The sequence below is a fragment of the Anastrepha obliqua genome, chromosome 1 (assembly GCF_027943255.1).
Source record: "Anastrepha obliqua isolate idAnaObli1 chromosome 1, idAnaObli1_1.0, whole genome shotgun sequence".
NCBI lineage: Eukaryota > Metazoa > Arthropoda > Insecta > Diptera > Tephritidae > Anastrepha > Anastrepha obliqua.
Genome location: NC_072892.1, coordinates 90,183,892 through 90,200,648, shown reverse-complemented (window position 1 = coordinate 90,200,648; position 16,757 = coordinate 90,183,892). Strand labels below are relative to the sequence as shown.

The 16,757-nt window shown below is 34.5% G+C and overlaps 1 protein-coding gene across 1 annotated transcript; it reads left to right on the top strand.

Annotated features, from left to right (window-relative positions):
* Window positions 1-5,934: 5,934 nt before the first annotated feature.
* LOC129249950 (hatching enzyme 1.2) lies at window positions 5,935-15,000 on the top strand. Its single transcript, XM_054889615.1, has 2 exons — window positions 5,935-6,519; window positions 14,102-15,000. Exons 1-2 carry the CDS (start codon window positions 6,282-6,284, stop codon window positions 14,908-14,910), a joined length of 1,047 nt encoding a protein of 348 aa, XP_054745590.1. The 5' UTR covers window positions 5,935-6,281; the 3' UTR covers window positions 14,911-15,000.
* The last annotated feature ends 1,757 nt before the right edge of the window (window positions 15,001-16,757 follow it).

Genomic DNA, 16,757 nt, shown 5'->3' with positions numbered 1-16,757 from the left:
TGCGACGCCCGGTCTTTACCCAATTTTATGTTAAGAAAGTTGAAGGGTTGGGTTCATTTTTCTAAACTTATAAAAGTCGGGATTTAGGTTTCGTTCCAAGTAAACAATTTTCTGTCGGTCGTAGATGGAGAAAAGTAATCCAAAGAAATAACTTTTGTAAGTAGTATACGCGTCGGATGCGTCACCTCTATTTTCTTCTATGTTTAAACCTATTATCAACTTTCAGTCAAAAGCATATCGAATCTGTTTGCCAGATGTATTGCTCTAATTTGTGCCCACTTAAGAGTCACTTGCAGGTTTAAAAGAATAAAGTATTAATATAGCTAAAAATAAGTGTAGAGAATGGTACTCCACTGATACCCCAGAATGGTACCCCACTTAGTCATAATAATCTCAGTACTGAGACCGCGCTCATAGATGTTTGTATCCTTACTGTATGTATAAGATATTATTATTATTATTTATTGAAATTATAGATTAATCTAATATAATAACTCTAGCTGCCAGGGCCAGCGGCTTATGTAGAAGATAACCGGCTTATGTTTCACGTCTCTTGCAATGAGTATGCCTGAGTATATCAAGTCGAAGTAAGCCCAATCATTAGTGGTTGTAAGAGATAGGTGAAGAGGCCAAATTACTACAAAATCATTGGCCATTCATTCAAACTACAAGCAGTTCTCAGCGCCAGACCAACTGCGGGTACATGAACTTAAAACTCGTGATAATTTGAGCTAGTTTTATTTTGTCTACAAAAAGTTACAGCATTCTGTCAGCGGGCTACCAAAGCTACAGTCATACATGTAATTCATGTAATTATTTGATTCAGTTATCGAAAGTTAGTCCATGACTTTTGGTGAGATAATATCATGTAATATGCAATCTCAGAAAGCTTATCTGGATATATTCCCTAATTTAACTAATACTAACAAATAATATTTTTTTTTTGCTGCAAAGACTTGAATTTTATCGGCGCGCCATTTGGTCTTGATCATGATCACTATGGTCTTTTCCGGAAAATGGTTGAACCCTTTAAACCTTCTGAGCCCAAAAACTATTAGAAATAACTTTTTTTACAAATATCCTGCAGTCTCCTGGTATTGTAATCTTTCTTTAGTTCTATTGATTGTTCCATTAGTTTTGCATAAGTTCCAAAAGTAATCATACAATCCCGTATTATAATACCTCTCCAACTCTAAGACCTATTTTTCACAAAGAATCTTGTGCATCCTAATGTCCTCAAAAAATTCTACTCTACTCTGAACGACGAAAAGCAACAAAAATTAGATCCCTGCTCACACATCGTTGCTTGTGCGCGACTTTTTGGCTGAAAACAACACACTAATGATGCCACAGTCGCCGTATTCCCCAGATCTGGCCCCCTGTGACTTTTTCTTGTTCCCGAAACTGAAGAGTCCCATGAAAGGATGACGCTACGCTATGATTGACGAGATAAAGACGAGGGCTGAACAAGATAAAAAAATACCAGTCTAACGGCTAGACGCGATAGAAGTGAAATCTTCCGTGAAACAAACTGAGAGAGAATGAGACGAAAGCAGCATTAGGAGCGGGATAATTATAGGTTCGTTATAATATTGCTATAAAGTTCATATTTTATTTTCTTCATTTTATTATTATTCATCCTCAATGTTTTCAATTTCAACAAATGATACGAGTGGCTTATGATAGCTAAAATATGATACAAATGCTTTGGTTTCGATGTTGTCAACATACCTTTGAAATACCGCGTCAGTTGTTGTTTTTAATCGTGTTGTCGATTCAGTGCGATTGTTACACATTTTTAAATTGTATGTTGTATTGAGAAAATCAATTAAAGGAACCGCTGTGCTCAATGCAAAATTTACGTTAAAATCGCCACTTAAAATCATTGGAACTTTAACGTAATCTTTTCTAAGTATCCGCGATACTTCTGGTGTATACTTTATTAAATTTTCGTGAATGAATTCCGTGATGCTATTTATTGATTGATTCGGTGAAATATAAATTGCCACAATTAAAACTGTTTTTCCATTGCTCAATCTGGTTTCGCATGCACATATTTCTCCCACTTTAGAGAGCTGAACAGACAGTGATTCTAGTTGCTGTACATTCAGATCTATCTGTGGAGTTACAATACGAGCACCGTCATTTTGATTGTGGTATATTGCAACACCGCAATTGCGGTAAATATTTAAAAATGAAAATATTTACGAATATAAAAATACGGACGCAATACAGCACACGCGGTTGCTGTTATGAGCGTCGTAATGCGTATATTACACAGACGTACTAACATACATACAAACATTCGTAGGACGCTTGGTCTAAGCAAGTATTAGGTAGTGTAGTATAGGTATACATAATGCCTTCTCGCTCACCGTGGCTCCGTAATACGCAGGCGCGCACACATACGTACTAGCATACATGCAAACATACATACGTATGACGCTTGAACTAAACACCAAAGCAAGTAATAGGCAGTGTAGTATACATACTACAATACTCACTATACTAGCGTGGCTCAGCAGTACGCAGCCACACACATATACGTATATCAACATATAACGCTTCGTAGTGTCGCTTTTTCGTTTCATCGAGTCTCAAATCACTCCCAACTATGCTAAAGAAGTTTTCACTTCAAAAATGATTTGTTGAAGTGCTTGGGAAGATTGGAAAAAACGTTGGCACAAGTGCATAATATCTCATGGGAATTACTTTGATATAATATAAATAAATAGTTTTTGAAAAAACACAAAATTCGCGATACTTTTTGAACACATCTCGTATATGTATTGCTTCGAATGGAGCCATTTTGAAGGTGACAAAATAAATTTTGATCATTAAACAATTATTTTGCGGTTTATTGAACAATTCCCGGTACTTTTTTTATTGAAATTTAGTGCATTTAAGCGTTATACCTTCCTTCATGGTGGAAAATACACCCAAAATGATATAAACGCAAATCAAGATGCGTTCGCTAAGCCAATAGGTTTTTACTATAACTTTTACTGTTTCAAAAAGTTAGTACTAAACCAGCAATTGGAGTAGTTGACTGTGAAACCAATAAGCATTCCCATACCACCATTTCTTTTCTTAATTTCTTCTGCAATTAATGCCGTTATGGTCAATAAGAATAAGGCGCATTTGATTCGATCAAGCAATCATTTCAGAACACGGATTGAAGAGGTTATTGGAGCTAATAGTGATTTTATAGATAAATACATAATAAATTCATGTTGTGTAAAAAATTCGTGAAGCTTGATTAAATTTTATTCAAAATAAAAGCTAAGTAGCTCTACTCTCAAGTTATCCTCAAGCACCGTACGATCGCTATAATGAACGAAATACTACCCGACTAATTCATAACGGATTAAATCGAAAAAGAGTCAGAGAGAAACTTACAAGAGAGCTGATAATATTAAACAAATTAAGCCAATTTGCGAAATGAATTTCATTTCAAATGGGTTTAAGCACCAAAAAGTAACAGAAGCAATAACACATACCGAGTATGTCAACTTAGGCGTTGAACGCTCGAAACAATTTGAGTAGTGGTCAAGCCAGCGTCGCCGGTGTATCGCCCGTCAGCTGTTGCCATTGGCAAAGCGACTGCTTTACCAAAATGCGTAAACATACATAGGTATGTTTGTATGTACCTGCGGGTAAATTCAAAAATATTTATAATAGAGTGCGGTTGGCTGTAGTGTGTTTCTTTTTTTGTTGACTTTGATGTTGGCGTACATTCAGACTGCCGCAGAGGCGCGCGGCGATTACACCAGTAAGTAATCAGTACACCATATATGGCTCACACAGTCATTGGCATTACGATTTGTTTACGTTTTCGATAAAAATTTTTTATTTCTTCATGCACATTTACCTTTTAAGTTTTCCTTTTCGGTAAGGGAGCAAGGGGTTTTAAGGTTTGGCACATGATTGTAGGCTTAAGCAAAAACTACATTCACTCAAGAGAGTCAAAGCTAAAGCAATCCCATAAAGCTATTTTTACTCGTAAACTAATTTTAGGCCAAGCAAATACAAATGTACACTTATATTATGTATCTAAGTATAAATCCATGTGGTTATGTAGAAGTGTGTACGTGTAGTGCATGTAATATACGAGGTGTGATTGTTAAATAACTATACTAAATGATGCGGTAAACGTCAGCGCCAGCTGTTTAGCGGGAAGCCTTGTAAAGGGTTTTCCAATAACGAGTGTTACAGGTGAATGGATTGCGCTATCGAAAGATAATTAACGATGTTTTATGGCCGGAATTGGATGGTATTGATCTGGACAACGTTTATTTCACGGCGCTACGTGCCACACAAGCAACGAAACCATTGATCTTTTACGGGAAAAGTTTCTGGGCCGGGTAATCTCTCGAAGAGGTGATCACAATTGTCCACCGAAATCTTGTGATTTAACACCTTGTGAAATTTTTCTTTGGAGCCACGTGAAAGATAAGGTCTACGCCAACAGCTCAGGGTCGATTCAAGACCTCGAAGATGGCATTCGTGAGGCTATCGAGGACATAGGGCAGCCACTTTGCAATTCGGTTATGGAAAATTTCATGAAAAGGATATTGTCCTGTAATCGTGGTCGTGGTGGTCATTTGCCTGATTCCTCTTTATAATGAAATAAACATCCGATCATTTATATTAAAAAATAGCATTTTTCTTTGAACATCAAAATAACACCTCTTATTAGATAACCCTATATTTCCAATACAGTACCTATCGCTCGTTTACAGAATATTCAATCGCATTAAGGTGGGTTTCAGAGGTTGAAAAAAGAAGATTTTGACTATTTTTTTTTAGTATAGAAAATCATATATTTTATTTAAACAATTCACTATATCTAAGATACATATATAAACAGTATCTTGTAAAATTTTTGTTTAAAAATTTCAAAAACTCAGCCGTTGGTACCTCATTTTCCTTGACGTCTCAAAAAAAAAATGCTCTTGCCGTGGACAGCATAACTCATTATTGGTTCATCTAAAATCAAAAAACCAAAAGAATTTCGAGGGTACATGGATAAATCTCGTTGCTGTACGAAGGAAAAAAAAATCCAAATTTGAATTTTTTACATGCTTTGAACCAAAAAACACATTTTTTAGTGAAATTTTCGACATACATTGGCTCAAAAAAAATAGTTGTAATAAATAAAAAACAAAATCCTTCGTTCAATAACTAGATAATGTTATTTCAAAGATTTGTACAAAATTTGAAGTAAATCGTTTCATAACTTTTCGAGATATCGTGTCCACCGACTTAAAAAATGGAGTTTTGAGAAAGCCTGCGAAGCGCTCAACTGACGTGGCCTAATTGGCGGAACTTCTGAAGGGTCTATCTCTTAGAATTTTACTCGGATCGACTTAAAATTTTAGGAGAGTATTTAAAACATACTGTACTATTTAATGAGACAAAAAAACAAAAATCGATTCTTTGAAATTTTCAAACCCACCTAACCCCTTAAAGTTTCTAATTTTTAAGTGTAAGTGCAAATCAAAATTAAAAGCAATGGATTTTTTTTATTTATTCATAGTATTTTCCTCTTTCTGGTTTTCTGAAGGTCCGACTATTAGTAAATATTACTAATATCACGTTCTTGTTGAAGTCTACATTTTATCTACATATTTTTCAGATCCAAATCTGCTTTGAAAGAAAAAATGTGGGACCTTTGAAATTATGAATGAGAGGAGGGGGTTTTTATATTGTAGTTTATAATGCATGAAATCAAAATACAATGTTTTACTGCGTCAGCTCTGTTAGTTAATAGTCACACCTCGTATGTAAAATGGATATTTGGAACTTTAATAAAGTCGCGCTCGCTGATTTATTTGGCCGAATGTTTTGCATTTTATGCGATAGTGATTTTAGCTTAATCGCTCACTAGTAACAGTCGCAGTTGTAAATCGTTGGTGATCCAGTACGGTGTAACGTCGCGACGTTCATGTTTTCTCATATTTTGCCTTATATTTTTACGCAATTTTATTTGTTGCTTTCCCATTTGTTTGTTGGATTCGACGTTAATTTGCAACTGTAGTCATCTCACATTTATTTATGTTGATAGCACGCTTGCGCTAAATCGCCGCATTTCGTCGCTGAACATCAACGTCATTGGCTAGCATTACTGAAATCGCATATCGTTTATTAAAAAAAAATGTAAATAAATAAATGGCATAACGTACGAGTATGTAAGCTGAAGTCCTCTTTGCATGCCGATTTTATGAAAACCACTACTGCAGAGTATAAGTCTACATTGATGCGTATAAAGTGCAAATTGAATGCCAAAAATAATATTTTCAGTATTTCCAAACGAATATATTCAATATAGAAAATTCAAGTTGTGTGATATAACGCCAATAATGTTAACTGAAAGTGAGAATTTTTATAAATTTTGGCGGTTATGCTGTTTGTTAGTCGCCTACAGTGTCATGTGTCAAGGCTTAAGTGCACAAATCAAGTCCAGATACAAGCCTATGGGAGTGGATTTGTTCAACCATGAATTCATGAGTGCTCCAGGTAAATTTTTTAATTTCAATTATACGAATGTTAACCTCAGACTCCAAAAATAACTTTTATTATGTTTATGAAGTGCGACAATTAGTATAAATGCCGAAAATTAGACGGTAAAATACAAGCAAATTATTTTAAGAGCCAAATTTGTTTATCGTACTTCAAAATAATCTCACTTTAACCCGGAATGAAACTTCCAAAGCTGTCCTCATGATTGGTAATCTTCCGAAGTTAACCCGTTCAACACCGCGTACACAAATTTCTTAACCCTCTAACGCATGAAATTTTCACGTTTCTGAACTCGAATCTGCTGGTATTTTTGAAGTGAAAACTTATTTAGAATCGTTGGGAGTGATTTGAGAAAAAGTGAAACGAAAAAAGCGACACTCTTGGCTACGAAGCGTTATATTATATGTTGATATAAACGTAGCGACGAACTAAATAACTTTTAGGCCAGCGCCGACAGCATGGCGCGGTAGCCGAGCGAATAGCAATGTGAGCTTTCGATCCAAAATCCTTGGTTCGAATCACAAGAAAAAAATTTTTTTTATACAGTTATTTTATTTTATTTTATGATATGTTTATGAGGAGCTTTTTTTCATGGCAGAAATACACTCGGTGTTTTGCCATTGCCTGCTGAGGGGTGAGCGCTATTAGAAAAATAGTTTTCCTTAATTTTGGTGTTTTCACCGAGATTCGAACTGACGTTCTCTCCGTGAATTCTGAAAAGTAGTCACGCACCAACCCATTCGGCTACGGCGTTTGTTTAATTTTACTGATGCAAAAATGAGGGAAAATATTTGAATAAAGTTTGCTTACTGTTTACACATTTTCCAAAGGTGACGGAGAACCAAAAAAAAGTCGATTTTCAAACAAATACGAGTGCATATGTGTAATTGTGTTAGAGTTTCGGTCACGCCCCAGCAAAACCTGCGTGCATATGTGTTTGTAACATTCAAAAAAATGTAATTGTGTTAGAGTTTCGGTCACGCAGGTTTTGCTGGGGACGCTCATAATAGCAACCGCGTGTGTATTTTTATATTCGTAAATATTTTCATTTTTAAATTATGCCGAAAAATAATGCAGATAAGTGTCGTGAATATCGACAGAAAAAAAAAATCAATAAATAGCATCACGGAATTCATTCACGAAAATTTAATAAAGTATACACCAGAAGTATCGCGGATACTTAGAAAAGATTACAATAAAGTTCCAATGATTTTAAGTGGCGATTTTAACGTAAATTTTGCATTGGACACAGCGGTTCCTTTAATTGATTTTCTCAATACAACATTAAATTTAAAAATGTGTAACAATCGCACTGAATCGACAACACGATCAAAAACAACAATTGACGCGGTATTTCAAAGATATGTTGACAACATCGAAACCAAAGCATTTGTATCATATTTTAGCTATCATAAGCCACTCGTATCATTTGTTGAAATTGAAAACATTGAGGATGAATAATAATAAAATGAAGAAAATAAAATATGAACTTTATAGCAATATTATAATGAACCTATAATTATCCCGCCCCTAATGCTGCTTTCGTCTCATTCTCTTTCAGTTTGTTTTACGGAAGGTTTCACTTCTATCGCGTCTAACCGTTAGACTGGTATTTTTTTTAATATTCTATTCATTTGCCTGATGCAAGGTAATAAATTTAAAGTCTGCCTAAAGGCGGATCCTTGCACTTATGCTTCAACAACACTAGACTATTATTTATTTATTATTATTGCAATAAATTACTATTTAGAATTTATTTTAAAAGTTTATTTCTTCTTTGAAAAAGTTTATTTCTTACTCATGAAAATACATAAATTAACTCAAGATTTTACACAAAAAGTGTGGGTTTCTTATTTACAACCAAAATACTTACACATTTTTGCCTTTAATTTTTCGATTTTCAATTCGCGGGAATGGCTCATTTTTACAGCTTTTATAACTGAATCGAAACATAGTATAATAAAATAATAAGAAGATTAAATATTAAATCATTGTAGCATTGAAATATGAAATTATTCCAATAAAGGTTCTAAAATACACATACTTACCTGCATGGGTCTGCTTTAATACCGGTCTCACTTATTAACGGTCGATTATTACTTTAAGTAACGCAATTGGAAATGGCTTGACATGTTTTTTCAAGTAACTTTTTTAATAAGAAATTGGGTTGATTTTTGAGCGACTTCAAACTTACTGGCTGGAATTTAGAACAATGTATATTTTGGAATTTCTGGCAAACTATAATGTTTTTTTTAATGAAACTTGGTGGAGATGTTAGTGAGGTGTTAAGTAACACTCTTTATAACTTTAAATTATTCGGGAAATAATAATTTTTTAATTATTTACATTCAAAATGCCCTCGGGAACTTCACTATAATTTGCCACATTACACTATATATTTTTTAACATTTCACTAAAATTCACCAAATATACACTCACACGCGTGTTTTTACCGATTTTTATGCTAATATTCTAATTATCTATACTAATATTATAAAGAGGAAAACTTTGTTTGTTTGTTTGGTTGTAATGAATAGGCTCAAAAACTACTGGACCGATTTTAAAAATTCTTTCACCATTCGAAAGCTACATCATCCACGAGTAATATGGATTATATTTTATTTTGGAAATAGGGCTCGAGATATAGGTCAAAACGTGGACCAGGGTAACCTTCGGATGTGTATGTACAATATGGGTATCAAATGAAAGCTCTTGGTGAATGCTTTATTACAGAGTATTTTTCATGCCGCTCCGTGACTGGGGTCTCGAGATATAGGTCAAAACGTGGACCCGAGTAACCTTTGGTTGTGTATGTATAATATGGGTATCAAATGAAAGCTGTTGATAAGTGCTTTAATACGGGGTAATTTTCATACCTATTGATGACTAGGGTCTCGAAATATATGCCAAAACGTGGACCCGCCGTGTCTTTGCACCGAATTAAACCAAACTTACGCACATTGTTAAGTAAGTATTGAAAATGGGTTTCGTAAAGTTTGGTTGTAATTCGGAGCACTGGCAACGGTACAGCGTTCTTTTGAACCAGCTATAATGTCGCTTACTTTTTTAACGCTTGGGGCGGAACTGAACTGTCAAATTGACAGTGTGAGTTACAATATGTCAATATTTCTTTCTGATTTGGATGCCATAAGGAAAAAACGTAAGTGCAACATGTAAAAATTGTTTGTGAATTTTTTTGGAGTGGATTTTGGAACAGTGAATAATTTCTTACGAAATTTGAGAATTTAATGTGAAATCCGAATGAAATTATGTGTTCGTGAAAAAAAAATTTTTTTCGTTTTTTTTTTTGAAAAATATAAATGGATAATGGTTAAAAAAGCTCCAATGCTTAATAAAACATATAAATTGAAACGAAAAATTCATGGATGATCAGGAAAAAAGACGATTGTTTATTCATATGCGTTGATTTGACATTTAAAAACAATCTTCTTTTTTCCTGATTTTCAATTTATATTTTATATTTACTCAAAAACAAATAGAAAAACAAAAAATATTGTTTATGCCAAAGCGCTTGAATAAAGAATAAAGAAATAAATAATATGAAATTCATATATTTTCTGTTCTAAACCATATCTATTCTATTTTAGTGTGCCCAGCGAAGGGGGCCGGGTTTGCTAGTATCTATTAAAATTAAATGCAAATTCATTTGCCTATGCAATCGCATTCCAATTTTAAGCGCGAATAAGAAGAAGATTGGAATGCCAACAGTATGGTGTTGCCGGATGCCTGCAAATGAAAACAAAATATAAGTTCTTGAGTTTAGTGTTAATCATGGCAGTGGGGGTTATTGTGCCTCCTTACTACATACACGCATATGACGTTTTAATTTTGGGTTCAATGGTTTTAACACGCAAAGGAGTTTTACGCAAAAATACTGTGCATTGCGTAGCCGGAGTTGGACTGATGAGGGTTATTTTTTTGAAGCGCGGCCAAAGGCCGCCCACGCGGAAGGAGTTCTACGCAAAAATTCTACAAATTTACAAAAACCCTCCTAGTCGACGCTCCTGTAAAATGCAAAGGAACCTGCGTATGTATACCGTTTGTTTAACTGTTATTTTCCAATGTTATTTTTTCCATTGTTTTTGATACGTATATTGTTATTGGTAAGTACATCGTAGTATATTGTTACTGATACATATATTCAAGCGTGCAAGTTTTAAATCAAGTGAAAAGTTAAAATACGGTCTTTAAAAGATATTATTGAAAATTTTAAGAATGAATCCACCTGAAAGCGGTAAGTTTATAATTTTATTTATAAATATATTTCATAGTAATAAATTTATTTACAGATTGTGAACTTCCCACAACGAGCAAAGCGTTTCCAACGCCAGGCAATACTTCTTTGCCACGTAGTCTGACGGCGTTGGAAATAAAATCTATGTGGAACTTTTCGAAAGTAATTCAAAACCTGAACACAACGGAAAAGTGTGTGGCATTTGCAGAGGAAAACGGCCTTGTGTTGCGTTCCAGGCTCTGTCGCACCCACACGACCCAAATGAAACTACAAGCTAGAGGAAACGATTCTTTGGGTACCTTTAGGTGCAGTAAGGGACAGTGTAAGAGGATGTCAGGAGTGTCCAGAGCTACTGGAACGTGGTTCGAGCAATGCAAAATATCGCTGCCACACATCTTTCACCTTATGTATGCATATGCGCACCGGTGGTCGCACGAAAATGTACGCTTCGAAAACTATTTGGAGGGATCCTGTCTTTCAACAGCCACCATTTGCGACTGGTATAACTACTACCGTGAGGCGGTAAGTTTATACCAGATTGACAGGCAGGAGTCGGTGGGTAGGATTAGGGGTCCTGGAAAAGTCGTACAAATTGACGAAAGTAAATTTGACAAGCGGAAGTATAATAAAGGTAATAAGTTATATTTGTAATAAAGTATGCACTTTTTAACCAGTATGTTTAAATTTAGGAAGAAGAGTGGAAGGCCACTGGGTTCTTGGCATAATTGAGGACGGTAGTGAGGATCTCCGCCTAGAAGTGTGTCCAGACAACATACGTTCCGCGGATGTGCTCATTTCTTCAATTAGAAAGCACGTCAAAGAAGGCTCTATTATACATACGGACTTTTGGAGAGCCTATGACTGCTTGGGTAATTATGGGTATGAGCACAAAAAAGTAAACCACAGCGACCCCGACAACCCCTTTGTGGCGGAGGATGGTACTCACACGCAAAGGATTGAGTCCCAATGGCGCGTTGTCAAAAGATATTTTAATAAAGAAAATTATAACCATCCAGTTTGCTTTACAGATGTTATAGTGGAATATTTGTGGAGAAAATCTGTAAATAAAAACACGAAGACCCGTTTATTAAACTTATCGAAGCAATAAAATACAGTTATAAGCCGTAATTTTGGCTTTTAATTACTTTATTAATATCATTGTTTTTAAGTTTAAATGAGTTGTATGTTTTTATTTTCAAAAATATCATCCCTGCGTGCGAACTTCGCTTTCATTTCAGGTGTATGGCAACACCAACTTTTCGCTAAATTAGAGAACTTTAACATTAAATTACTTAAAAACTATAAGCCTCCGGCAGGTTCTGTTTTCAGTTTTAAGATGGGGATACACCCCTCTATCACCCTCTTTTTACCGTTTTTTCCAAAGCGATATATTATACATTATACTAAAGTTTTCCCCTAAAATTGATTGGCATACTCAGGGTCTCTGCATAAAATTAAAATTTTGATGATCTTTTTTTGAAAGGTTCTCAATTTTTCTGAATTTTGTACAAAGTTTGGAACGATTTTGTTATGCAATTAACTATATTTTTATTAAAAATTACCAAAAAAGGATTTGATGAGAAATATTGTGAATATTGCAAAACGATGAAGTGATTTAATTTTGTGAGTACAAGAATATTTAAATTTACTGTCTTTCGTTCATGTCTTCTTTTTCAAAAATGTTAAGCGTTTTAAAGATGTTTACAAAGCTTACAAACACTTTTTTCAAGTTCAAATTTTTGGTTTTATATAGTAAGAAATATAATATAAATAATATATAAACATAAGAAAATGATTTTTCCCCAAAACATCGACAAAAGTTTTAAGAATGGATGAAAAAGATTCTAAAATAGACATAAAAGTTCGAATTGAGAATAAAAATATTCTTTTTCACATTGACCATATTTAAGCAAAGTAAAAAAAAGGGGCAAATAAACTCCAATTTTTTGTATATCATTAGATACATTGTGGATTTTCGAACTCAGCAACTTATTTTACTTAAGAATTGGATGATCTGACTCTTGAATAAAAATCTTTAATTCATTTTAACCGGTGTAATTGACAGCATTACTGAGGCATTTCTATGGAATTCGACTGCTTCTACGGAATGATTTAAATGAAGTACACAAAAGCTTTAAATAACAAGCAATTTTGACAATACCAAGGTTGGCTTTGAAAGTAACCGATTTTTGGGGTAAAAGTGATACCGTTGGAAAGCTGCAGTCCCCCGTTTACTTTCACAGCCACAAACACTTTATGTTATTCAAAACTCTTAGCGTCAAATAAGAAAATACGATTATAAAATAACTTTAATTTGTATTCCGCTAACTAGCAAAAATTGATTACAACAGTACCACATTTACCCCCAAAATCGGTCACCTACATTTCAAAATTTCCCTAAATTTTATTTGGGATGGACGGACGGATTCTTGAATTACCGTTACATGGGAAGTGGACGTGGTTGTTCACAGATTCCGCCCATTTTCAATGCCAACCTATTCCCCTTGGACAAAGAATAAGGCAGTTAGTAGTTTTGTACAAACCTGTTTGCCGATCCAATGTGACTTAAGCACATCTCGCAATCATACACACTGTACACTAATATAACACTTTGCACCATAATTGCACATTTTCACTTATTTTCACTAATAACTGCTAACTATTATTCACTAAGAGTTAATTGCATACAGCTTTTTAACAAATAGTCAATTGATTCTGCAGAGTAAAGCCTAAAGCTAACTGTCAAAGCGTTTAAATGAGCGCGAAACTGTGAATTGGTCGTTTTCCTGTGCCATTCACACCGTACCAACGAACTATCGCGTATTAGCAAGGTACTTCCGTTCGTGCTAGCAATTGAGAGTAGCCAAGAATTTATTCGCGAACATTTTTTCCGTTTTTCGCTGGTTTAGGAGTGAAACACGTCGACTTGTGTCAAATACTGAGAATTTGATCGAAATAAATTAAAAATATTCTTTATGTATATTATTTTTACTGAAATGATTTTTTCATAAATGATTACAAATAAATGGTTATAAGGTCTTTATTTATAAATGTTTGTACATACATATATAAATATGTTTTTAACGTGAATCGGATAGAGCATTATTTTGTTTATGTGGGTAATTTATCTAAATATAATATAATTTATCTAAATATAATATATTCAAATAAATTGTATATGCATTTCCCTTTAGGTTTTTAATCGCTTACTCGCTTATTTTTTGCTATTTTCTACGCAGTTTTGACTTTATCTCTTTCCGAGCGCATTTATTTTCGAATATTATTAATAAAAACCCCTTAAATCTATTTTTATAATTTCTACAGAAACATTGAGCTCGAATATAGAGGACTGGGACGATAGTGAAACTGAGATTGATGATCCTGAAACAGTGCCACGCCTCTATCAAGGCGACATTGCGATTGATCCTTATACTTACATATCACTTAGGCTTGGCGTTAATCCCATGAAACATCCGAAACGTGTGTGGCCTAACGCCACTATTCCCTTCGAAATCAGCCACTTATACACAAACAATGAACGTATGGCCATACAACGCGCCCTAAACACATTCAATTCATTAACTTGTATTAATTTTATACCCTTCGACGGCGAGGAGGAAGATTACGTATTAATTACACCGCCAGTAGATGATGCACCGCCCGGTTGCTGGTCGTTTGTAGGAAAGCGCGGTGGAGAACAAGTAGTATCATTGCAGCAACCTGATGAGAATAGCGCACACTGTTTCAGCAGCGAGGGACGCATTATGCATGAACTTATGCATGCGATTGGCATCTATCACGAACAGTCACGAGCGGATAGAGATAATTTTGTTAAAATTCATTGGGAAAATATTGTTCCAAAATATCGGAAAAATTTTAAACTGATTTCTAAAAAGAAAGGCAAACAAACGTTCGATTACGATTACAATTCTGTAATGCATTACGGCGAATTCTATTTTAGCAAAAAGAAAGGGGAGAAACCGACTATGACACCATTGCAACCGGGTGTACGTATAGGACAACGGAAAACCATCAGCAAAACGGACTGTCTAAAAATTAACGATTTATATGGTTGTTTAAATGGTAGACATGCCCGAATGTACAAAAGTTTCTGCAATCTATTGGGACTTTAAATATACGCGTATGGTTATTTAATTACTTTTTAATATTTATGTACACAGTAAAAATAAAATATTGTTATTCACTAATTTTAAGAATTTAAATCATATTGATTTACCAGATGCTAATATAAATAGATGAATAATTGGAATAAAACGATAAACGAAAACAATTTTCAAATTATTTAGTTTAAAAAGTGATTTATCACTGGTTAATAATTATTTCCCAGTTAACTGCTGATAAAGATTTTCAGAAGATGATCTGCCGGTTACCTGCCAACCAACACAAAGCTGAAAGTTTTAGCAATGAAAATATTAAGAAATAAAATTTTGTTTACATCATTCAAATAATTTAGATCGAATTTATTGAAAAAGTAGCTAGCATAACACTGCAAAGGCAACCCTAATATTTCATTTCTTTGAATTTGCTTATTTTCCTTTTGAATATGTACTTAGAGTTAGTCGTTGCGTCGTTTATAAAAAAATACCAGTCTAACGGTTAGACGCGATAGAAGTGAAACCTTCCTTAAAACAAACTGAGAGAGAATGTTTTCATTGTTTTCAATTTCAACAAATGATACGAGTGGCTTACGATGATCGTTTTCACTATTTTGCACAGTGGATGCATTGTTATGCACAATAGAAACACTAGGTTGCGCATTTCGTAATGTTTTTCGGCGTGCACGAAATTCACGTACACGTTCTGTTAAAGTCTTTGCGGTTTTTTTAGTTTTATTTTCTTTTTGTTTTTTTTTTTTTCTGTCGATATTCACGACACTTTTCTGCATTATTTTTCGGCATAATTGCGGTAAATATTTAAAAATGAAAATATGTATTTGCGAATATACAAATACGGACGCAATACTGCACACGCGGTTGCTATTATGAGCGTCGTAACGCGTATATTACACAGACGTGCTAACATACACACAAACATTCGTAGGACGCTCGCTCTAAGCAAGTATTAGGTAGTTAGGTATGCATAATGCCTTCTCGCTCACCGTGGCTCCGTAATACGCAGGCGCGCATACATACGTGTGACGCTTGAACTAAACACCAAAGCAAGTAATAGGCAGAGTAGTATACATACTACAATACTCACTATACCAGCGTGGCTCAGCAGTACGCAGCCACACACATATGCGTATATCAACATATTATATAACGCTTCGTAGCCAAGAGTGGGGAGGCTACGAAGCACCGCACAAAGAGGAGACGGAGTATAGGGAACGCTGTATAACTGTGTTCTATCTCATTCTCTCGCAGGCTATATACTATAAGATCTATATGTATGTCTCTTTTTAGTGTCGCTTTTTCGTTTCATCGAGTCTCAAATCACTCCCAACGATTCTAAAGAAGTTTTCACTTCAAAAAGCTTTGCAGTAACACGTTGATTTTTTTCAGCTCTGTTACCCTTCTATATATGCCTGTAAAATAAGTTTGACTACTTCAACCAGCATGATTAATAAAGTATTGACATGAATGATTAATAAGTACTCCCAAGAAACTGCATCCGTAGCATAACATGATGTGTAAATGGTCTTTCAACAAAACGCTTTCAACAAAATTGGCCGCCTGCCAAGAATGGAATAGACAACGTATTCTCTACAAGTATGATGGGTTACAATATTTGGCCGCCCGAAAGAAAATTGCGAACTAGCGTGCGGTGGGTATGATCATAAAAAAGTCTGAACTACTGTTGGACATGTCTTCATTTGTAAAACTTATAATACGTTCACATATAAGTAGATGATCTACTTTTTCGTGCTTAATCCCAGTCCGTAATTAAAAAGCGAGATTTCCCATACAAAATTTCTCTCCCAAAATCTGAGATTATAAAATAATACTAAATAAAACCATAC